The sequence below is a fragment of the Papio anubis genome, chromosome 20 (assembly GCF_008728515.1).
Source record: "Papio anubis isolate 15944 chromosome 20, Panubis1.0, whole genome shotgun sequence".
In the NCBI taxonomy this organism is placed as follows: Eukaryota; Metazoa; Chordata; class Mammalia; order Primates; family Cercopithecidae; genus Papio; species Papio anubis.
The window spans coordinates 14,519,703-14,544,124 of record NC_044995.1 but is presented as its reverse complement, the minus strand read 5'-3'; the positions used below and the strand labels follow the sequence as shown (position 1 = coordinate 14,544,124).

The window sequence follows — 24,422 nt, the reverse complement described above, 5'->3', positions numbered from 1 at the left end:
AAGGAGATCGAGACCATCCTGGCTAACACAGTGAAACCCCGTCTCTACTAAAAATACAAAAAATCAGCCAGGTGTGGTGGCAGGCACCTGTAGTCCCAGCTACTCAGGAGGCTGAGGCAGAAGAATGGCGTGAACCCGGGAGGCGGAGTTTGCAGTGAGCCGAGATCGCATCACTGCACACTAGCCTAGGCGACAGAGCGAGACTCCGTCTCAAAAAAAAAAAAAAAAAAAAAATTCTGGGAGCCCCTAAGAACATATAGGAGCAAAGCATGTGTAAAGATGGTTGGAAGAGTTTCTGACTCCGAGGCAATATTCTATTTCTTCCTTTGACAGATGAGAAGACTGAGGCCCGGAGGGAAGACAAGCGTGTGGTTATCAGCTGGCATATGGTCCAGCATCCTGTCCAAGCTCCAGCCCCTAACACTGGGCCAGGAACACTCCTTCCCCCAGCCTACTGTGGTCCAAAAGCTGGGCGTGGTGACAGGCACCTGTAGTCCCAGCTACTTGGGAGGCTGAGGCGGGAGGATCGCTTGAGCCCAGGAGTTTGAGGCTGGCCTGGGCAACATAGCAAGACCCTCAACTCTAAAAAAATTTTAAATTACATAATAAATAAAGAGTCCTAGAGAGGCCGATGCCCACCTATGCCCTTTCCAGGGCAGTTTAATTGGTATCATTTGTAAAAGATCTTTTCCATTACCCCCAAAGCCTTTGCATTCCCCTTCTAAGAAGGCAGCTGTTTACTGGTTTTGGCCCCATGTGCAACAGTAGGCCTTGGTCTGATGCTGCCACAACACTCCCACGTGACACTCCAGATGACAGTCCAAGTGCAAGTCTATGTCCAGCTCTGGGCAGCAGGGGGAAGGTGAGGAGAGTCAGGTCTGTAAATTGAAGCTGGGCAGGGCCCTGGCTGGCTGGAGATGGGTGGGCAAGGTGAGCAGGCCCCATGTGCACCCCAGCTCCAGTGCCCACTGGTGTGGCTGAAGCCCAGGTTGGGTGTGGTCAAATTAGAGGTCCTGAGAGAGAAGCCCTTAGGCCAAAGTGTGTGCTGGGAAGCAGGCCAGGGCAGAGGCCCAGGGAAGATCTCAGCAGGGGCAGTGTGAGCATGAGCAAGTGTGTGCACCTGTGAGCGTGCAGATAGCCCAAGATCAGAGATACAATGTGCAGGGGCCTTTGGTGAGTGTGTGGCTGTGCCCCTCCCTTCTGAGATACAGGCCCAGCCCCTGCCTCCAGAGGCTAAGGGAGCACACCTGGGGGTAGGAGGAGTTTGGGAAGGAAACTCAGCTGGAAATGGTTTAGGCCTCAGAGCCCACATCCTGTGGGAGGGGCTGTCAAGGGGCCTGCTGTCCTGGTCCTGTCGAAGTCCTCAGAGATGCTGGAGTGACAGTCCTCTAGGGGTAGAGATGGTCGTCTTCCCAGGAGAAGGTGGCCCAGAGACTCAGAGGTGGGATCAGTCCTGCCAGTCCTGGATCAGGAGGCCTCTGTCGGGTGCCGCCCCCCTTCCTCCTCCATCAGCAACAGGCGGCGCCGGCCAGCCTCATAGTCAGCCTCATCCACACTGACCAGCAGGCGAACAGCCTCCCGGCCCACAGCCTCTCGCAGGGCCTCAGTCAGGAACACGCCCCGCAGGGCCTGCAGCAGGGCGCCACTCAGGTAGTCACCCCAGAAGGCGTCCAGATAAGAGAGCTCTGAGAACTTGATGTCACAAACCACGGAGCCCAGGTCCCTTGAGCGCAGCACCGCGGTGGCCTGACCAAACACATCCAGCTGCCGAGCCAGCGCCTGGGGCCGCCGGGATGCCACGCCCTGCTCCAAGGCCGGCCCATGCTCGCAGTACTCCGCTCGAACCCGGAGCCGGATGTCTGCAGGGGAAGGAGGGATTTGTCAGGGAGGGGGCCAACACTAGACACACTGCTTGCGGGGACCACCACCACCCTTCCTCCCTCCAGCCTTCTCCCTCCACCCACTTCCGGTAGCCACACCCTAGTCCTGACACAGCCTCCCCAGCTCTGTGGGTTCCCTGACCAAGTACGTCCTCCTCCTCTCCAGCCCCACCACCTCCTCACTGCTCCAACAAGCCTCTCCCCTGCCAGGGGTGCTCTTTCCCTTGATCTGCACAACACTTGCTCCCTCTCTTCCTGCAGGTCTTTGATCAAAAGCCACCTTTCCAACAAGGCCCACCTAGACCAACCTATTTACAACTGTAACCACCCACCCAGCCCTCTCCACAGCACACCAGGTCCCACACCCTGCTCCATTTTTGTCCAAGGCACTTATCACCTTCTAATCTCCTCTGTCAGTTACTATCTGGTCATCATCTGTCTCTACACTCAGTGTGGAGAGACAGATGACAGGAAGGAAAGGGTTTTTGTCTGTTTTGTTCACTTGTGTAACTGTGGCACATAGTGGGGGTTCAATATGTATTTGTGAAGAACTAATGCATGAACTAAAGGACTTGCCTTTAGGCAACCAGCCTCACACCCAGCCCCCAAATAATGAGATTCACATGGTGCCAGCCACATCCCCATCCCTCCCATGCACCTGAGCCACCACTGCGGACGCGCAGGGTCCTGACCAGGCCAGGGAGGCTTGCAGCTGGACCTGTGCTGGCTCTACTGGGAGTCAGGTGCTCTCTTGCCACAGAGCTGCTAAGATGATGGGCTGGAAGCCCAGAGCTGCTGGGGGCCACTGTGCCAAGAGGAGAGAAGGAAGCCTACATAGGGCCAGCCGCGGAGAGAAAAAGATTCCTGAGGTCATCACATTAGCCCATGATCGTAGCTGGATTTTCAGCTACACTCAACTCCCCTTTTTGCTAAAGCCAGTTTGAGTTGGTTTCTGTCACAGCTGTCCCCACATATGCCCAAATGAGGTGGCAGCTGTGCACAGGGGACAGAACACTGGACTTCTGAGGCTATCCTGTAATCATGAACTTCGCTTACCACCTCTCTTCCAGCATTTCTGAATTCCCACCCATCACCTGGGCTAGAGACAGTACCCCCATTCTCTCTACACACCCAGTGAGGCTGTCCTGAGGATTAGCTGTGAGCCAGAAATAGCAGCAGCCAACACTTACAGAGTGCTGACTATCTGCCAGGCGCTACACCAAGTACTTGAATCACAGAAACTCATTTAACCTACAAATGACCCTGTGGGACAGGCCCTATTACCTCCAACTTACAGATGAAGAAATGGAGGCCAAGAGAAATGAAGTGACTCACCCAAGGTCACATGGCCAGGCAATGGCAGTGCCTGACAGAGGTCATTTAACCTCCTATGTCCCTGAGAGTAGGCTCCTCAATCAATTAATGAAGTGGATTCCCACACAGGAGCCTTCAGCAGTGTGACCTGTGACAAGTCACAACCTCTCTGAGCATGGGTTCCTGCCTAAACAAGGGGACAATTCCTGCTGTGAGGAGCTGTTAAGAAGATTAAAAAGAGCAATGGATGGAAAGGAACAAGCTAACACTGCACACAGTGTCCAAGGGGTGCTCCTGGAATGGCAGCCACCAACCCCTCTGATATGCCAATCACCTTGGGGATGCAGTAGAATCAGCCCTGTGGGGCAGGGGCCACCGTTAGCCCACTTGACAGATAAGGAAACGAGGCTCTGGGAGGGAACGTCTCATGCTGTGGCTCCCTTCAACTTTCATAGACCATGTCAGCCACTGAGCAGAAAAGAGAAGGCAGGGCCCCTGCTCCCCAAGACAACCTCACAGCCCTGCCCACTTCCTCCTCCCACCCCAAACCCTTCCTCTTTCTGGCTCTAGGGGAACCCCATCCTCTCCACTCAATGCCCAGGGAAGCCTGCCCGGCCTCAGCCCCCGGGCCCTCCCACGGCATTCAGGCCCAGCTGTCTCCATCCAGAGGACCAGGTCCTTGACTGAGTCCTTGACTCCAGTAAGCAACTGGCCATGACCTCAATCAATGTGGGTGGGAAAGCAGGGGGCTGGGAGGAGCAGCGCCTGTTCCAGGCCACACAGGGGTGGCTGGCCACAGAGGCAGGGCCAGGTGGCAGAGTCCTACAGACCTTGAGGTGAGTCCCAGCTCTGCCACTCTCTAAGCTATGGGGCCTTGGGTATGTGACCTCACCTCTCTGAACCTGTTTCCCCATCTGACACACAAACAAACAAGAGGTCCCTGCTGCACATTGAGGTCACAAGGATTAAATGAGGCAACTCGTAAAATGCTTGACTCACAGCCCTACGACAAAGAAGGCTCCCAGAAACAGGAACTGTAATTTCGACACCCACCTCCCTACCACTATGGCCCTCACCCAGGCCTTCACCTCTCTCTCATGGGTCCCTAAGCCAACCTCCTCCTTGGACTCCTCCAACCCCTCCCATGTCCCCCCATACCCTGCACTCGAGTCATAAGAAAATGTTCCCAACAAGAGCCTTACTTAGAAAATGACCTGTCTACCTCCTCCATCCAGAACACTTGCCAAGGCTCAGCTAGTGAGTTGAGTCCTCTCTCAGTTCGTCCTTCTCCCCAGCGTGAACCTCTGGTGTAAATTCTCAATTCACCCAGAGCCCCTACCATGTCACAGTGGACAGGGGAAAGGGAGAAGGCCAGAGCAGATCTCTGTGCCCCTGTTCAATCTTTTTTTTTTTTTTTTGAGACGGAGTCTCGCTCTGTTGCCCAAGCTGGAGTGCAGTGGCATGAACTCGGCTCACTGCAAGCTCCGCCTCGTGGGTTCATGCCATTCTCCTGCCTCAGCCACCGGAGTAGCTGGGACTACAGGCGCCCACCACTGCGACCGGTTAATTTTTTTGTATTTTTGGTAGAGACGGGGGTTTCACTGTGTTAGCCAGGATGGTCTCGATCTCCTGACCTTGTGATCCGCCCGCCTCGGCCTCCCAAAATGCTGGATTACAGGCGTGAGCCACCGCGCCCGGCCTCAATCTCTTATTCAACAGATATTTCATGAATGCCAGGCATGCTACGGTGACACGAGGGCCCTGCCACAAGTGGGACGGGGAGACGTGTAACCCACAGTTAGGAAGCACTCCCCACAAGCCAGGCTCTACTCAAGGGCTTTCCTCTCTCAGCCCATCTAATCCTCAGAGCACTTCATCAGCCCCGTTTACAGATGAGCAAATCCTTCAGCAGACCACACTCCCACCTCTGAGCTGGAAAGCATGATCATGGTGCACAGGGAAAAGACAGGGAGGTGTCACCAGGCAATAGGAGAAGGCGAGCCTTCTTTGAGCCTCTGCTCCACCCTTAGCACCCAATCATGTGCTTTACCCCTCCCCAAAATAATCACAACAGGTGACACCTGCATATAGCTTTTACTATGGGCTGGCACAGTACTACATACTTCACATCTGCCGACCCCTTTGATTGTCCCCACAACCTTATGAGGTGATGCTGTTATTATCCCTTTTCTGCAGATGGGGAAATTGAGGCACACAAGTTGAGTCACCTGCCTAAGGCCACCAGACAGGAAATGGCAGAGCTGGAATTTTACCTGAGTATTGGTTCCTGCATCTGCGCTCTGAACTACCCCATCCTGTTTGCTACCTCACACAGAACCATACACATCAAATACACAACTAAAAGACATCTGAGGGCCAGCAGAGAAAATCAGACAGAGCAAGTTATAGTTCAGATTGAAAGGATCAGAGATCTCTCTAGAAAATGACATCTGAAGTAAAATGTGAAGGAGGACAAGTAGGTTTAGAAAGAAAAACAAGAGAGAAAAAAAGAATGGCATTCTCAGGAGAGATGAGCATTCATGGAAGTCCAGAGAGAAAATGAACTTCAGGCCTGCACAGGCTGAGGGGCCGGTGTGGCAGGAACGTGGAGGGGAGAAGGGCACTAGAGGAGAACTGGCAGCCAGGTCAGGGAGGCTGATCTCAATCCCAAACGCCAGCAGAGTCAAGATTCTACGGCCTCTGGAGGTGACCACACCTCTCTGCACCTCGGTGGCCTCCTGTGTAAAACAAGGCTCCCCCTAGCAGCCGCCCACGTGGGGCTATTGTGATAATTTGGGGCTGAATGCAAGGAAAGAGGGGAGGCCAGGAAGGCCAGGCATGCAGAGAGGACAAGAGGCAGGACCTGCTGACTTAGGGGCGACTCCAGCTGTGCTGTGAAGTGGCAGGTGGGTAGAAACAGGGCCACGGCAGCAGGTGGGGAAGGGTCACAAGTGGCTGTCCAGGATGAGAGCAGTAGACACGGAGAGAAGTGGAGGAACTGTCCAGTGTGGCCCTGAGTAGGGAGGCGGGAAGAGTATCCAGCACCATGTGTGCTGGACCGAGAGCTGGCTGCATCTTTTCCACTTTGGCAGCTGTGGGGAAAAGTTCCCTGTCCCTGGGAGGGCAGGGGCAGGTGCCACGCCTTCCTAGAGAGGAGAGCTGCTCCTGCTTCCTCCACGCAGGTGGGCCCGGCACCCTTTTGTCCCCCACCCCCACCTCACCAGTCTCTCTTCGGGGCAGATGAGACATCAAGTGAAATGGGCTACTCAGTGGGGGACCAGGGCGAAGTTCGAGGGAGCAGGTCCTGGGCTGGGTGTGTCTGGGAGCCCAGAGATGAACCTCATTCAAGTCCTCCCTCCAAGAGTTCCTAGTTGGGTGGTGATCAGGTTTGGATGTGAGTTCTCTCCCAATCTCATGCTGAAATGTGACTCCAATATTGTAGGTGGGGCCTGATGGAAGGTGTTGGATCATGGGGCTGGGTCCCTCATGAATCCCTTGATGACGAGTGAGTTCTTGCTCTGGTATTTCCCGTGACAGCTGGTTAAGTGTGTGGCAGCTCCCCCACCCCCCACCTCTTGCCATGTGACAAGCCAGCTCCCTTTGGCCTTCCACCATGAGTGGAAGCTTCTGGAGGTCCTCAACAGAAGCAGATGCTGGCGTCATGCTTCTTATACAGCCTGAAGAACCGTGAGCCAAATAAACCTCTTTTCTTTACAAATTACATAGTCTCAGGTATTTCTTTATAGCAACACAAAAATGAACTAACACAGGTGGGCTGGGGAAAAAGAGGACCTGTGCTTCCACAGTACTGGAGGGCTTCCAGCCTTGCTGGAGAGAGGTGGCCAATGTGCTTCAGTGGAGAGACCCCACACCTGCCCCTGCCACCACACCAGGACCAGCACCAGCCCCCTCTGGACAATGGTGGGACCCCTCCCAGCATCCTGGCTTGCCTCACTCATCTCTTCTCCACAACAAAGCCAGCATCATCATGTCAAATGGAAAGTTCTTCAACTCCTACTGAACTACTGATTTGAGGCAATGAGGAGAAGCTGCCTCCAACTCCAGACAGGGATAAGCAGCCATCACCTGCTTCCTGATGGAGGGGCACAACACACCCTCAGAAGCAGGCTTGTGGAAAACAAAACATCAAACCAGAATCTGATCAAGCCTCTCCAGACCCCACTACCAATCTTCAGGAAATACAAAAGACAGGGTAGAACACACTGAATCAACCCTACTGCAGGATACAGTCAGCAAAATCCAGTCTTCGGGAAATGCTACGGGACAACTGCTTTCAAAAATACAATGCAAGGCAGAGAAAGACAGATGGTAGGGGAAAGGACAGACTTCAGAGAACCTACACTTATGAGACAACTGAAAATCTGAGCACTGATCAGGTATTTGATAGTAAGGAGTTATTAATCTTTTTTGGTGTGAAACCCTATTTTTATCTTTGGCCAGCCACAGTGGCTCACACCTGTAATCCCAACACTTTGGGAGGCCGAGGCGGGCAGATCACCTGAGGTCGGGAGTTCAAGAACAGCCTGACCAACATGGAGAAACCCCATCTCTACTAAAAATACAAAATTAGCCAGGTGTGATAGCATATGCCTGTAATGCTAGCTACTCGGGAGGCTGAGGCAGGAGAATCGCTCCAACCCGAGAGGCAGAGGTTGCAATGAGCTGAGATCGTGTCATTGCACTCCAGCCTGGGCAACAAAAGCAAAACTCCATCTCAAAAACATAAAATACACAGTGAAACATCTACAGATGACATCATAGGGCAACCAGAATTGACTCCAAAATTCCTAATTATCCTAAGTTGAGATCAGTCATGAGTTGACAATGGCTGAAGCTAGTCTATTCACTTTGGTATATTTCCCACAGAAAAAATTGCAGGGGCCAGGCGGTGGCTCATGCCTGTAATCCCAGCACTTTGGGAAGCCAAGGCAGGTGAATCGCTTTGAGCTCAGGAGTTCAAGACCAGCCTGGGCAACAGGGCAAGACCCTGCCTCTAAAAAAAAAAACACAGAAATTAGCCAGGCATGGTGGGTGATGTTTGCAGTCCTAGCTACTCAGGAGGCTGAGGCTGGAGAATCACTTGACCTGGGAAGCGGAGGTTGCAGTGAGCTGAGATTGAGCCACTGTGCTCCAGCCTGGGCGACAGACTGAGACCCTGTCTCAAAATTTAAAAAAAAAAAAAAAAATTGCAGGGGAGAAGCAAAGCTGATCCTGTCATTCAAATCCTCCAACTGCTTTCCATAATTAAAAGAAATGCAAAACCCAGGCCCCGCAGGATCTGCCCTGGTTCCCTCTCCTAGGGGTCTCCTCCATTCCTGCCAGTTTCCTTGCCATCCTCCACGCTGCGCTTGAGCACTGGTACATCCCACTTGGGCCTGTGCTCCCGCTGTCCTCTCCATCGAGAACATCCTTTCCCTGACATCTGAAATCTCTCCCTTGGCTTTCTCCCGCCAGAACACAAGCTCAATGAGGGCAGGGCCTCCCATCCCTGCTAACCTAGCAAATACTAAACACTCTATAAATACATATGGAATAAACAAATAAACAAACCCAAGTTTCAGTCCAGCTCTGCCCCCTGCCACTGAGACTAGTGACTGCCTTTCCCTGAGCATGCCTCTTCCTTTGCAAGATGTCACCCCACCTCAATGGCTGTTTTGAGAACTCACGGCCAGGTGTGTAGTGCCCACCACAGACCCTGAGAAGGACACGGTCGCTCAGATGTCCTGTGTCCAAGCCTAGGACCACCAAGGTGCCCTTCCTCACTGTCTCAGGCAGTTGGGAGTTTGTCTAGTTCTATCCCTCAATGGAGGGCAGCTGGCGGGGAGTCACAGGTATCACAGCTGAGGAGGGGTTAAGAATGGCAGGCCTCTTCTTCAGTCAGGCCTTCCACCTCTGGCATTTGGCCTCTCTAAAAGTAAGCCATCCCTTTTTTTTTTTTTTTTTTTTTTTTTGGAGACGGAGCCAGGCTGGAGTGGTGCAGTGGTGCGATCTCGACTCACTGCAACCTCTGCCTTCTGGGTTCACTCCATTCTCCTGCTGAGTAGCTGGGACTACAGGCGCCCGCCACAACGCCCTGCTAATTTTGTGTGTGTGTGTGTGTGTGTGTGTTTGGTAGAGACGGGGTTTCACTGGGTTAGCCAGGATGGTCTCCATCTCCTGATCTCGTGATCCGCCCGCCTCGGCCTCCCAAAGTGCTGGGATTACAGGCGTGAGCCACTGCGCCCGGCCGCCATCCCATTTTCCAGAGGGAAAAACAGGAGCCCAGATGGGGAGAACCTTACTCCAGCCCCACCCTGCCCGGTGAGTCAGCAGTCAGACCTGCTCACCCATCTCCCACAGAGGCCTAGCCATGCCCTGGTTAACAACCTCCTCGCCTCGGGAAACATTCGAAGCCTCCCTTGGTCTGTTCCTGTCTTCCTTGAGGCAATGACTCCCTCACCTGCCCAGCCAGCCTGGTGGCTCTGGGAATTACTGGCTGATTCGAGGGGGAGTCACACCAGGCAACCACCCCCTCAAACTCTGCCCCACAAGCCCGCGTAGCTGCCTGGACCTAGGGCTGGCTCTCTAGGTCTGTTCCTTCTGACAGCACCCAGCACAGGTATCTGCGGCCTCATCTACAAAGTGGGCATGATGCCCACTCCCTGGAGGGCCATCATGGGCACTAGGAGGGGGCAGGTGTGCATGCTTTGTGGACTGGAGAAAGCTCTGCAGATGGCAGAAGGAAGCACCTCCAGGCCAAGGTCTCCTGGAAGACGAGACACGCCAGCATCTCACCAGCTCCAACTAGGCCTCCTGACCTCCGGCTTCCACACTGGCCTCCTCCACTGAACCCTTCCACCTTGAGCACCTGCCGCTTCCCCCAAGTGCCTCCTCCCCTCCCTCAGCAGCCTCAGCCCTCCACAGGGGCTCAGCGCCACCCCTAGCCTCATGTTTCATTAGGGCACTTGTCACTAGCTGATGCCACCTGCTATGCTGGCTTATTTTCGAGTTATCTGTCTCACCCACTATAATGTAAACTTCTGGAGGCTGAGGAATTTCTTCACCTGGTCCAATTCTGTGCCCTCCATGCCTGGAACAGTGCTTGGTATAGAGAAGATACTCACTAATAAAAACTGGATGAAGGAATTAACAAATAAACCCTTCTATGGCTCCCCCACCCACCGCCCCCTGCAATAAAATCCAAACCTTCAAGGCCCCCTGCCTGCTTCGTCTCAACCCGCTCTCACCCACAAAGCCTCTGCTCCAGACAGACTCAGCCCTGACCACATCCGGCTAGGGACTGCACACATAAGTCACTCTGCCAGGATTACCCTTCCCAGCTCCTCTTCCAGCTTCCTTGAGCTTGTTCTAGACATGGCACCTCCACAAGGAAACTGGGGCTGGCCAGGGGACTCCCTGCACACGCCAGAGCCCATGCACTCACGATGCCTGTGCCACTTGTCACACCAGCCTGGCTGCCACTTTTCTGATCTGTCTTCTCTGCAGCCTGAGAGCTCGAAGACCATATTTGATCCCTTCTGTGTTTCCAAAGGCTGCCCAACTAGACAAAGGAGTACTACAGTTGAGGGGGTGCTCATGGCTGTGTCCTCCCCACAGGACCAAGTGGAATTTCTCAAGGGCAAGGTCAAAGTAGTCTCAGAGCAGAGTCCCCAATCCACTGTGTCTACAGTCAGCCCTATGGCCAGTGCCCTTCTTTACTTCCTAGGTCACTTCTCACCCTCTCCAACACGACCCCCAGGCCAGACCTCTGCCCAATCCTTCTCTGCAGACCTCACAGCCTCTTCAAGCGATTAATCTACTTAACACACACCTAGCAGAGCACCTACTAGATGCCCAGTGCGTGCTAAACACTTTGAAAACCCTAACTTGCTTAATAACCGATTTTCCAGATGGAGTTAGAGTTCCTTGAAGAGGTATCACATCATGTCACCCTCCTGCTCAAAACCCATTGACAGTGCCTGGTGCATGGAATAAAATCCAAACTGTCATCCCTGCCGTGGTCCTCCAGGCCCAGCTGCTCCGGCCCCAGCCTGGCTCCTCCACATGCTCCCACCCTCTCTTCGTGGCGCTTATCATTGTCTAAAATGATCTTCAGTCTCACTGGTCACCTGACTAGGTCAGCTCCATAAGATCGGGAACTCTCGCTGCAGCACTCCTGCCCCAGGCATACTGCGCAGCAACAGTGAGAACAATAAACCCTCGTACAGCGTGTGCCAGGTTGGGCACTGCTCCAGGCATATCGTGGGTAAATCTGTTTTCTCCCAACAATCCAAACAGGGAGGCGATTATCAGCCTCACTTTACAGATGTGGAAACTGAGGTGGATGGCTGGACGCGGTGGCTCACACCTGTAATCCCAGAACTTTGGAAAGCCGAGGCAGGTGGATCACTTGATGTCAGGAGTAAGAGACCAGCCTGGCCAACATGGTGAAACCCGTCTCTACTAAAAATACAAAAATCAGCTGGGCGCGGCAGTGGGTGGCAGTAATCCCAGCTACTTGGGAGGCTGAGGCAGGAGAACTGCTGAACCCAGGAGGCGGAGGTTGCAGTAAGGCAAGATCACGCCACTGCACTCCAGCCTGAGAGACAGCGTCTCAAAAAAAAAAAAAAGAAATGAAATGAAACTGAGGCAGAGAGGTTCAATTACTGGCCTGAGGTTGGACAACTTATTTAAGTGCCAAGACCAGGATGTAAATCAGGCAGCCTGATCCAGGATCGTTGTTTTTTTAGCCTGTGATATGCTGCCACTGCACAAGAAACGTCTGAATAAGTAACCCCAGGCATTCAGATATTTACTGAATACACAAATGAAACTAGGGCAGGGGGTTGTCAGGAAAGGCTTCCTGAAGGAGGTGGCACAAGATCTGATCCTTCAACGATGGACAGGATGCAGACAGGCAAGATGGCAAGAGAAAGGACAAGAATTCCACTGTGGTGAACGAGAGCTGCCACCCATCTGCCAAGTGTGTCATATGCCCCAGAAAAATGCTCATTTCTCCCACCCTCTGTAGCCCGCCCGGGGCACGCATTGCCAAGGCCTGCAGACACCTACCACAGGTCACTTTGCCTTCGGAGGAAGGTCTGGCGGGCTCTGGCTGCTGCTGGGGTACGGCTGGAGCCCCTCTCCGCCGCCGTCTGGCACCACCACTGGGCCGGCCTCGACTCCGCCGCTGCCGCTTGGTTGGGGGGGAGCCTGAGGAGAAAAAAATGTGGCAAGCTGAGGACTAGGATGACAGCTAGAGTGCCCAGCTGTATGCCTGGAAAATAACTCAAGGTGTTCTTGGTGCTGAGCCCCTGAGTGAGCCACTCTGCCTCCCTTCTTCAGTGGCCCTTTCTAAAAGATGAAGAGTACCAACTAGTATCATCTAGGAAGGGCACATGAATACACCCTACCATGCTGCAGCAGGCCCACTCCAGGTGTGATGGGACCCTAGAGAAATCTCTGCACACTCACACCAGGAGACAAACACGACAACCGCCACCAGGGCATTGTTTATCACGATGAAAACCTGGGAACAACATGTGGCAAGAAAAAACAGGAATATAGGAAGATCTCCAAGATAGACTGTTTAAGGAAATAAAGCAAGATACAAATAAGTATGTACAATGTGCTGTACTTTGCATAAGAAAAGAAGGAAATTAAGATTATATATATTTGCAAAATGAAACACTGGAAGCACAGACTAGAAATGAATGAATTGGGGGTGACGGACACCCAACAGTAGAAATGACATGTCTAAAAACACTTTTCTTTTTTTTTTTTTTTTTTTTTGAGACGGAGTCTCACTCTGTCACCCAGGCTGGAGTGCAGTGGCCAGATCTCAGCTCACTGCAAGCTCCGCCTCCCGGGTTTATGCCATTCTCCTGCCTCAGCCTCCCGAGTAGCTGGGACTACAGGTGCCCGCCACCTCGCCCGGCTAGTTTTTTGTATTTTTTTAGTAGAGACGGGGTTTCACCATGTTAGCCAGGATGGTCTCGATCTCCTGACCTCGTGATCCACCCGTCTCGGCCTCCCAAAGTGCTGGGATTACAGGCTTGAGCCACCGCGCCCGGCCTTCTTTTTTTTTTTGAGACAGAATCTCACTCTGTCGCCCAGGCTGGAGTGCAGTGGCACCATCTCGGCTCACTGCAAGCTCCGCCTCCCGGGTTCACGCCATTCTCCCGCCTCAGCCTCCCGAGTAGGTGGGACTACAGACGCCCACCACCACGCCCGGCTAATTTTTTGTATTTTTTAGTAGAGACGGGGTTTCACAGCATTAGCCAGGATGGTCTCCATCTCCTGACCTTGTGATCCGCCCGCCTCGGCCTCCCAAAGTGCTGGGATTACAGGCGTGAGCCACCGTGCCTGGTCAAAAAACACTTTTCATATTTGTTTTTTTGTTGTTTTTTTTTTGAGATCGAGTTTCGCTCTTGTTGCCCAGGCTGGAGTGCAGTGGCGCAATGCAACCTCTGCCTTCCAGGTTCAAGCAATTCTCCTGCCTCAGGCCCCCGAGTAGCTGGGATTACAGGTGTCTGCCACCACAACCGGCTAATTTTGTATTTTAAGTAGAGATGGGTTTCACCATGTTGGCCAGACCAGTCTGGAACTCCTGACCTCAAGTGATCCACCTGCCTTGGCCTCCCGAAGTGCTGGGATTATGGGCGTTGAGTCACCAAGCCCGGCCCCATGCTTCAGTTTTGACTTTTGACTCATGTAACCAATTTACACATTTAAAAAGTTAAAAGAAATAAACCATAAAATTAACACAAACAGGCCAGGCATGCGGTGGCTCCCACCTATAATCCCAGCACTTCTGGAAGACCGAGGTGGGTGGATCACTTGAGATCAGGAGTTCGAGACCAGTCTGACCAACATGGTGAAACCTGTCTCTACTAAAAATACAAAAATCAGCTGGGCATGTTGGTGCTCACCTGTAATCCCAGCTACTGGGGAAGCTGAGGATGGAGAATCGCTTGAACCTGGGAGCCGGAGGCTGCAGTGAGCCAAGATTGTGTCACTGCACTCCAGCCTGAGCAACAGTGTGAGACCCTGTCTCAAAAAAAAAAAAAAGAAAGAAAATTAAACACAGAAGAAAATGAACCTGGTCGGATGCTGTGGTTCATGTCTGTAATCGCAGCCTACAGCCCAGCAGTTCAAAACCGACCTGGAACCTGGGGCAACATGGAAAAATCCGTCTCTATTAAAAAAAAAAAAAAAATTAGCCAGGTGTGGTGGCACGTGCCTGTAGTTCCAGCTACTTGGGTGGCTGAGGTGGGAAGACTGCTTGAGTCCAGGAGGTCTAGGCTGCAGTAAGCAATGTTTGCGCCACTGGACTCCAGCCTGGGAAACAGAGCTAGACCCTTGAAGGGAGAAGAAAGAAGAGAAGGAAAAGGAAGGAAGGAAGGGAAGAAGGAAGGGAGGGAGGAAGGGGATTGTATACATAATTGGTAACATGAATAATCAGATGAAAGATTATTCAAGTAACTTGAAGAACATTCTGACTGTAAAATCTCAATGAGATATGCTCAGAGAACAAAAAACACAAATAAAATCTAAGTTTCATTCACCAGATATAGTCAGCAGTTGTACTGACTTTGTTATTTTGATGCTATTTAATTACCATTGTAAAATAAATCAAACAAATCCACATCACAATGTTATTAAGAAGAAAGACTTTTAGTATAAAAAAGTCTGGCTGGGGCCAGGTGCAGTGGCTCACGCCTGTAATCCCAGCACTTTGGGAGGCCAAAGCGGGCGGATCACCTGAAGTCGGGAGTTCGAGACCAGCCTAACCAACATGGAGAAACCCCGTCTCCACAAAAAATACAAAATTAGTCGGGCGTGGTGGCACATGCCCGTAATCCCAGCTACTCAGGAGGCTGAAGCAGAAGAAATGCTTGAACCCGGGAGGCAGAGGTTGCAGTGAGCCGAGATCACGCCATTGCACTTCAGCCTGGGCAACAAGAGTGAAACTCTTTCTCAAAATAATAATAAAAAAAAGTCTGGCTGGGAGCAGTGGCTCACACCTATAATCCCAGCACTTTGGGAGGCCAAAGCAAGCAGTTCAGCTGGGGTCAGGAGTTCAAGACTAGCCTGGCCAACATGGTGAAACCCCGTTCCTACTAAAATACTAAAAATACATTAGCTGGATGTGGTGGTGTGTGCCTGTAGTCCCAGCTACTCGGGAGGCTGACACAGGAGGATCGCTTGAACCTGGGAGGCAGAGGTTGCAGTGAGCTGAGATGGCGCCACTGTACTCCAGCCTGGGTGACAGAGTGAGACTCCATCTCAAAAAAAAGTCTTTGTAACGTTGTTTCTTTGTTTAGAGTCTGGGTCTCCTTCTGTTGACCAGTGGCATGCCACCACACCCAGCTCATTTTTTTTTTCTCTGAGACAGAGTCTTGCTCCGTCACCCAGACTGGAGTGCAGTGGCATGATCTCAGCTCACTGCAACCTCCACCTCCCCGACTCAAGCAATCCTCCCACCTCAGCCTCCTGAGTAGCTGGGACTACACGCACACATCACCATGCCAGGCTAATTTTTTGTATTTTTTATAGAGACAGGGTTTTGCCATGTTGCCCAGGCTGGTCTCAAATGCCTGGGCTGAAGCAGTCCACCCGCCTCAGCCTCCCAAACTGCTGGGACTACAAGTGTGAGCCACTGCACCCAGCCAGGTTTTTTACCTTTTTAGACAGAGGGTCTCACTATATTGCCCAGGCTGATCTTGAACTCCTAGCCTCAGGCAATCCTCCTGCTTCAGCCACCCAAAGGACTAAGATTACAGGCATAAGCCACCAAACGTTGCTATGATGTTAATCTTAAATTTAAAATACTAACAGAAACTTTTTGAAAAGTAAAGTCTCTAGCACTATTCACTGAAAGAACCTAGAAACAATATACACACTCAGCACCCAGGTTTTGGTCTCTAAATACTACAGCTTCCTTGAAAAACAGCTGATTCTAGGGTGGGGAAGGGAAAGTTCAAAGTGAGCCCAGGACATCTTGCAGTGCCACAAAGCAGGAAGCACCCAAAGAACAATATAAACACATGAAGAAGACGCAAGAGGTTAGCCAACTGGAACCTTCGGAAGACTGACTGACTGTAACAAGTCCGTAAATAGCGTACGGGTCTATAGTGACACTCAAACTCAAAGGGGCATTGGGGGAATACCTCTTGAAAGAGAAAGAAAAAAGAAAAAGAATTAGAAAAATCACCATTTTATAAACACCAATGTGATAACTGGTTCAGAAGGAGCTCACACATGTGAAACCCACTGAGTAAATGGCTATTAGGGAACAGGACGTGCCAAAGTATCACCTCATAGACTGTTTACTAACCACGAGAACTAAACGTCCCTTCTCAATGGACAAACATGGCAGACATCCACTTAACCAGGTGATCAAATTTTCCCACATCAGAAAAGCCAGGCCATACATGCCTGGGGATGTACTCCAGTATGAACTAGATGGCAGCAACCAAGGATTATTCCTGCCAGAAACGTATAAACTGAATCTAACCAAGCCTCAGACACAATTCCCATTTAATAAGAAATGTAAGGGAAAGAGGGACGAGTTAAATGACTCCATCAGGAAATAGATAAACAATCAGGACATTCTACAAAACAACCGGCCTGCTAGGGTGAATAAATCAATGTTACAGGAAAAAGAAAAAGGTATGGGGTGTAGGGACAGTTTCTGCACTACGGGAGGAAACTAAGGAGACATAACAACGGAATGCATGCCAACTCAACTATGAACAGATTCTGAACGGCCCCACAATCTGCGGATATGTGAAAATTGACCGTTAGAATATCAGAGAATTGGCCGGGCGCGGTGGCTCAAGCCTGTAATCCCAGCACTTTGGGAGGCCGAGACGGGCGGATCACGAGGTCAGGAGATCGAGACCATCCTGGCTAACACGGTGAAACCCCGTCTCTATTAAGAAATACAAAAAACTAGCCGGGCGAGGTGGCGGGCGCCTGTAGTCCCAGCTACTCGGGAGGCTGAGGCCGGAGAATGGCGTGAACCCGGGAGGCAGAGCTTGCAGTGAGCTGAGATCCGGCCACTGCACTCCAGCCGGGGCGAAAGAGCGAGACTCCTTCTCAATGTGAAAATTGACCGTTAGAATATCAGAGAATTTGTGTTTATTTTCTTAGGTATAATGGTCTTAAAGTGGTAAAGGAGAACATCCTTATTCTCCATGGATGCCTAATTTAGGGGTAAAGCATCCTGATGTCTGTAATTTACTTTCTTTTTTTTTTTTTTTTTTTTTTTGAGAAAGAGTCTCGCTCTGTCGCCCAGGCTGGAGTGCAGTGGCCAGATCTCAGCTCACTGCAAGCTCCGCCTCCCGGGTTCCCGCTATTCTCCTGCCTCAGCCTCCCGAGTAGCTGGGACCACAGGCGCCGCCACCTCGCCCGGCTAATTTTTTGTGTTTTTAGTAGAGACGGGGTTTCGCCGTGTTAGCCAGGATGGTCTCGATCTCCTGACCTTGTGATCCGCCCGTCTCGGCCTCCCAAAGTGCTGGGATTACAGGCTTGAGCCACCGCGCCCGGCCTGTAATTTACTTTCAAAGGGTTCAACAAAAAATCCAGAATTACATATACACATAAAGCAAAGTAGGAAAATCTTAACAGTTACTGAACCTAAGTGGAAGATGTTAACTGTACTAATCTTTCAACTTCTATGTTTGAAATTTCACATAATAAAAAAAAAAAAAAGAGACGTGGCCAGGGCGCGGTGGCTCATGCCCGTAATCCCAGCACTTTGGGAGGCCCAGGTGGGCAGACTTCTTGAGACCAGGAGTTCAAGACCAGCTTGGGCAACATAGTGAAACCTCATCTCCACTAAAAATACAAAAATATTAGCCAGGCATGGTGTCACACGCCTATAGTTCCAGCTACTTGGGAGGCTGAGGCAGGAGAATTGCTTGAACCTGGGTGGCAGAGGTTGCAGTGAGTAGAGATTGCACCACTGCACCCCAGCCTGAGTGATTGAGACTCTGCCGCAAAAAAAAAAAAAAAAAAAAAAAAAAAAACCAGGCCGGGCGCGGTGGCTCATGCATGTAATCCCAGCACTTTGGGAGGCCAAGGCGGGCGGATGACGAGGTCAGGAGATTGAGACCATCCTGGCTAACATATGAAACCCCATCTCTACCAAAAATTAGCTGGGCATGGTGGCAGGCACCTGTAGTCCCAGCTACTCGGGAAGCTGAGGCAGGAGAAAGCAATGAACTCGGGAGGTGGAGCTTGCAGTGAGCCGAGATTGCGCCACTGCACCCCAGTCTGGGCGACAGAGCAAGACTCTGTCTCAAAACAAACAAACAAAAAAACCAAATAGGGGTGGCTGGGCATGATGGCTCATGTCTGTAATCGAGCACTTTGGGAAGCTGAGATAGGAGGATGGCTTGAGGCTAGGAGTCCAAGACTAGCCTGGGCAACAAGGGAAAGACCCCATCTCTATAAAGGATGAAAAAATTAGCCAGATATGGTGGCATGCCCCTGTAGTTCTAGCTACTTAACAGGCTGAGGAGGGAAGATAGCTTGAGCCCAGGAGTTCAAGGCTGCAGAGAGCTATGATTTCACCACTGTACTCCAGTCTGGGTGACAGACCAAGCCCCTATCTTTTTTTTTTTTTTTTTTTTTTTTTTGAGACGGAGTCTCGCTGTGCTCCCAGGCTGGAGTGCAGTGGCGTGATCTCGGCTCACTGCAAGCTCCGCCTCCCGGGTTCACGCCATTCTCCGCCTCAGCCTCCCAAGTAGCTGAGACAACAGGCGCCCGCCACCACGCCCGGCTAGTTTTTTGTATTTTTAGTAGAGACGGGGTTTCACCATGTTAGCCAGGATAGTCTCGATCTCCTGACCTCGTGATCCACCCGCCTCGGCCTCCCAAAGTGCTGGGATTACAGGCTTGAGCCACCGCGCCCGGCCAAAGCCCCTATCTTGAAAAAAACAAACAGAAAAAAAAAAAATTAGGGGCGGTGAGGAGAATAAATAAGTTAATTGGGGCATGGCAATTAAAAGAAAACAATCAGAGATAGTCAGCATGAATAAATCTCAGACACATCTAGAAAGACCACCAGGTGCAGAGTAATACCCACAATGTAATACCATTTAAAAGAAATATGAAACCATGTGCAACAATTCTATATGTTGCTTCAGAACAGAGTATTTGTAGCAATAAAAACACACACATACATATAATACACACACACAGTGAAAATGAGACAGAATAACCCCTCAGGCCCCTTCCTTGATAGGCACAGTTCATAAGGAAAAGAGGGATGCGGCCATCACACCCACCTAGCTGGGCTCACCTGTCTCCCACTGACCCTGCTGAGAATTTGCAGAACTGCTTGACTGCCGACGGCGACGGCAGCTACCCTCTGTCCTCTTTGAAGAGCTGGAGGTGCCATAGCTATAGCGTTCTGGAGACACTGGAGGAAGAGAAGAACAGGAAGAAGCATTCAGTCTCCTGGCCCTAATTCCCACTCTGGGAAGAATGCCTGCACCACGGGGTGCCTAAGTTCCCCAGAAGTCAGAGCCCAAATACCCACTCATTCTGAAACACCTCCTGCAGAGGTTGCTCAGATGCCTCCTGAGACAGAGAACTCATCACCACTTGGGGCAATCTAACCCATGTCTATGGCAGCTCAAACTGTCAAGGTTATTCTGTTAATAGTCATGGTCAGGGTCTTTGTAATGGCCCTTTGCCTTGGCATCAACTGCCCCCAGCTCTCCCCAAGGAATAAGCAGGCCTCTGTGCAGGCTCTGCAAATCTTCTCTTCTAGAGCCTAATGTTCAGACATAGATATCCAAAAACGCTGTCAGCTCTTCCCTAGAGCTGTCCTTCTCCTGCTCATCAAAATCCTATGGGCTTACTCTGGGCCAGGGAAGGCCATAATCCCCCCTCCCCAAACTAGCCACTGCCCCTTTAGCAACCCAGACAAAGGCTTGGTCTACGCATGCACAGGGCTACTGGCAGCCTGAACCCCTCCTAGCTTCTCACCTCAAGACTGCTATCCTCCAGGGGCACTTCCTTCACAAGGATTAAGGGCATCAACTCTGGGGACAAGCTGGCTGGGTTTGAATTCTGGCTCCCACACTTTCCAGTTACGGTCTCTGCAAGCCCCTTCATGACATAACTTACCTCCCTCTCTCCCCTAGCTTGGGTCCCCTCTGCTCCTGCCACACTGGCCTCTGATGATGCCAAATTCCCACCTCGGGCCTTGGATGCTCCCTGGGATTTTCTCCCCTGGGGTCTATGCATGGCTGGCAGTGCAGCCTCAGGACAAAGCCTCCCTTCACCTTGCTGCTCTCCCAACTCTCTCTATTCCATTATTTTTAGTCTTCCTAAAACAGCATCTAGGCCGGGCGCGGTGGCTCAAGCCTGTAATCCCAGCACTTTGGGAGGCCGAGATGGGCGGATCACGAGGTCAGGAGATCGAGACCATCCTGGCTAACACGGTGAAACCCCGTCTCTACTAAAAAATACAAAAAACTAGCCGGGCGTGGTGGCGGGCGCTTGTAGTCCCAGCTACTCGGGAGGCTGAGGCAGGAGAATGGCGTAAACCCGGAAGGCGGAGCTTGCAGTGAGCTGAGATCCGGCCACTGCACTCCAGCCTGGGCTACAGAGCGAGACTCCGTCTCAAAAAAAAAAAAAAAAAAAAAAAAAAAAAAAGAAAAAAAAAAACAGCATCTAAAAATAAGTTCTCTGTCTGAGTGTTCCACTAAACTTAAACTTCATGGAACAAACACCTTGTCAGCCCCATCATCCTGTACCCCCTAGACCCAGCAAACAGGATTGTTATTACATGTGCAAACTGCTTAACTTCAACTTGTTATTTTCCTGGTTACAGTGAAGACAGTAACAGGACTTCCTTGTGGGATTACTGGGAGGCTATAAGGCACTAGTTCATATGAAGGGCTAACAGCTGTGCCTGGCATGAAACAAGTCCTCCGTAAACAGTGGCCATAATCGTCATCACTGATGTGGCCAAATTCCCAAAGCCATGCTTCCCTCCTCTTGTGTTTCTCATTGATATTGTGGGAAGAGGGAGTAGTGGAATGGGACATAAGCTGCAGGCACCAGGAGGCCCAGCGGGAGCCAGGCCCATTCCTCCCGGGAAGTGTGACACCCTCCCATTCAACCGTACCTGGCCGGCGCCGCTTGCGCGCCAGGTGCGGCAGCAGGTCGTGGCGGGCCAGCACGCGCAGGAGTTGCCCCAGCAGCCGCAGGTTGCTCTCGTCGCACTGCCCGCGGCGCTCCAGCTCCAGCAGGAGCTCTAGGCCGCTGCGGGCCCGGGCTAAGCCGCCGGCGGCACCAGGAGCCTCATCCAGCAGAAAGGCCAGGAGCTCCAGCTCGCACTCGGTCAGTTGCCCGCCCACCACCTCGAACATACGGTGAAGCGACAGCATCCCGTAGTAGTCCAGGCACTCATCCTCCTCCCAGCACGGGGCCGGGGTCGACCCGGATAGCGCCATTCCCGGGGGAGGGAGGCGGAACAAGCTCAGAACCCGGCCTAGAACCCACACAGCGAGGAGGGGGCAGTGGTCAGCGACGCGGAGGCCCGAACCCCACACCGCCAGCGCGTCTCCTCCGCCCAGTCGCGCCGGGCAGGGCCGCTCCCGCACCCCCCAACCGCCTCGGTTTCCCCCTCCCCCGGGAGGGGATGGTCCCGCCCGAGGTCCCCTAAGAACAGGTCGGGACGCCGGAGCCCGCTTTGCTTCTGCCCCCCCACCGTGCTACGTTCGGAGCTCGCCCCCGGACCAGACCAAACGATGCGGCCCAAAGAAACCTCGGGGTCCACCCCGGGGCTCCCTGCCGACTGCCCCTGACTCTGGGTAGGACTGCCCAGACGAGCCCCTTTGCTCCGTCCAGTGGTACCGTCTGATGAGTCCCCCGGCTCTACGCAAGTGGTACCGCCCGAAAGTGACCCTCTGCCCCCTCCACGGAAGAGCGACCCAAGCAGCCCCTTTGCTCCACACAGGTGGTATCGTCCGAACCCGACCCCCTCGCCCTGCAAGGGCGGCCCCGCCTGCTTCCCAGAGCCCAGGTGGTCCTGTCTACCCGCCACCAGTCACCATTAGGCCTCTCTGGATCCTCACCAGATTCTGGCGTCCGGTGACTCCTGGGCGACGGCCGCAGCCACTTGTTTTGGATCTTTCTGGCACCTTCTCTATTATTACGCCTGCGTCACCTCGCCCCTCCTCCTTCCCCCAACTCGCGCAGGTGCGACCGCCACGCCCCTTAAGCGCATGCGCAGAACGATGCCTCCAAGCCCCGCCCTTCCTGGGCCGCTTGACCTGCCCCCAATAGAAGCGTCTTGGTTCGCGGGTGCTGCGCTTGCGCAGAGCGAGAGCGCGCCGCATTTGGGGCTGTATGTGGTACCCGGTTCCAGGTCCCTACTTCCCGCCCGTGACTCAAGCCTCCGGGACCATGTAGCGCCACGTCACGAGTAGTTGTAACTACTCATCTCATTAACTACAGCCCCCTCTTGATCACGAGCTAGACGCCCACATCACCACCGCCCCTAGTTGCCCGTGGCAAAGGAACACAATCACTACATTTCTGGCTCCCAGTAACTCCTAGGCCTTATATGATCTGGTCCTGGGCACTCCTCCATTAGATTGTCCCTCACTTCTAGTGACAGCCAGGGATCTACATCTCAACTGTGCTGTCTCGTGATCCCAACTGGAAATCCCGTCCCCAGTCTAGAAGTTCCTTCCCCTGATCAAAACCGGAACTCGCTCATCTCACGTTCAGGACGGATACCTCCTTCCAGGCGGCAGCAGAACCCTCCATTCCGACTGTGCACATCTCGATGGCGTCCATCACGACCCCCATCACAGTCAGACGTCTCCACCCAGAGCCAAAACAGCCTCTCCGTAACCTCTTCCAATCTCTGCCCTCCGGGGTCGCCCAGTTACCCGCTCCCTAACTTGCAACAACTAGAGAGGGTCTGTCGGGGAATTGGCGTCTAGGCTGTGGTGTATGCGTGTCCCCTTACCGCGGGGCCTTGTGTGTGACGGTCGCCACGCCCCCCATTTAGGTGACTCAAAGTCAGGGCCTGCATGTGCTTGAGACAAGTCCCCTCCCTGGACCGGTTCCCACCCCCGGAATTAAATCCTCTTGGGAGTCGGGAAACCTGGGTCCTGCCTAGCACTGGCCCAGTACTGGCTCTGCCTGAACTGCAGCAGTGAATTGGCTGGGCACGGTAGCTCACGTCTGTAATCCCAGCACTTTGGGAGGCCGAGGTGGGCGGATCACACGAGGCCAGGAGTTCGAGACCAGCGTGGCCAGCATGGTGAAACCCTGCCTGTACTTAGCCGGGCGTGGTGGCACGCCCCTGTAATCCCAACTACTTGGGAGGCTGAGGCAAGAGAATCACTTGAACCAGGGAGCAGTGAGCAGAGATAGTGCCACTGCACTCCAGCCTGGGTCACAGGACGAGACTTTGTCTCAAAAAACAAACAAACCCCGGGCGCTGTGGGTCACGCCTGTAATACCAGCACTTTGGGAGGCCGAGGCGGACGGATCACCTGAGGTCGGGAGTTCAAGACCAGCCTGACCAACATGGAGAAACCCTGTCTCTACAAAAAATATAAAATTAGCCGGGCGTGGTGATGCATGCCGCTAAGCCCAGCTACTCGGGAGGCTGAGGCAGGAGAATCGGTTGAACCCGGGAGGCGGAGGCTGCGGTGAGCCAAGATCGTACCACTGCACTCCTGTCTGGGCAACAGAGCGAGATTCCGTCTCAAACAAACAAAGCCCCCAAAAAATCTCTTCCCCTCTCTGGGCCTCAGTTTCCCTACTTGTGAAACAAATGGATGGCAATGGTAAGCTACGGAAGCATAGTCCTGGGCTAAACTCACAAGGAGCGCCTGGTAAGGGACTATCATTAAATCAAACGAAGAGTAGGAAGACAGGAAAGATAGGAAAGCAATTTAACAAACTGTGAAGGATTCTGTCTTGCTAAGTGGGTTGTAGTGGGCGCCTACAGTGTACGAGCTCTGTGCATGTGTGATATCATCCAATCCCCTAAACAACCTTTGAGGTGGCTGTGACTCAAGCTCACTTCACACCAGCAAAACTGAGGCCTGGAGAGGCGAAACTCCAAGTGTGTCGGGCTCTAAAGCTGTACTCTCAGAAATGCTCCGTCTCTTCAGCTTTGAAATGACACCTCTGTAAAGGTCTCCCGCCGCCCAGTTCACTCCATGAGCCCAACGCTCA

General features: G+C 52.6%; 1 protein-coding gene across 2 annotated transcripts; it reads right to left on the bottom strand.

Annotated features, from left to right (window-relative positions):
- Positions 1–632: 632 nt before the first annotated feature.
- Positions 633–23,396, bottom strand: DEDD2 (death effector domain containing 2). 2 transcript variants are annotated; one of them, XM_003915613.5, is made up of 5 exons: positions 22,298–23,292; positions 21,346–21,711; positions 19,507–19,626; positions 12,267–12,407; positions 633–1,859 (listed from the first exon to the last, which is right to left on the bottom strand). In XM_003915613.5, exons 2-5 carry the CDS (start codon positions 21,671–21,673, stop codon positions 1,468–1,470), a joined length of 981 nt encoding a protein of 326 aa, XP_003915662.1. In that variant the 5' UTR covers positions 21,674–21,711; positions 22,298–23,292; the 3' UTR covers positions 633–1,467. The 2 variants fall into 2 exon arrangements, with proteins under 2 accessions (XP_003915662.1, XP_009192863.1); XM_009194599.4 differs by lacking the exon at positions 12,267–12,407 and having other exon boundaries at positions 22,298–23,396.
- Positions 23,397–24,422: the final 1,026 nt, after the last annotated feature.

Excerpts from the sequence above, each read along its gene's own strand:
- DEDD2 (XM_003915613.5), bottom strand. The coding sequence starts at position 21,673 with ATGGCGCTATCCGGGTCGACCCCGGCCCCGTGCTGGGAGGAGGATGAG. Across the intron at positions 19,627-21,345 it reads GCGCAAGCGGCGCCGGCCAG|TGTCTCCAGAACGCTATAGC; the intron begins GTACGGTTGAAT and ends CTCTTCCTCCAG. Across the intron at positions 1,860-12,266 it reads CGAAGGCAAAGTGACCTGTG|ACATCCGGCTCCGGGTTCGA; the intron begins GTAGGTGTCTGC and ends CTTCCCCTGCAG.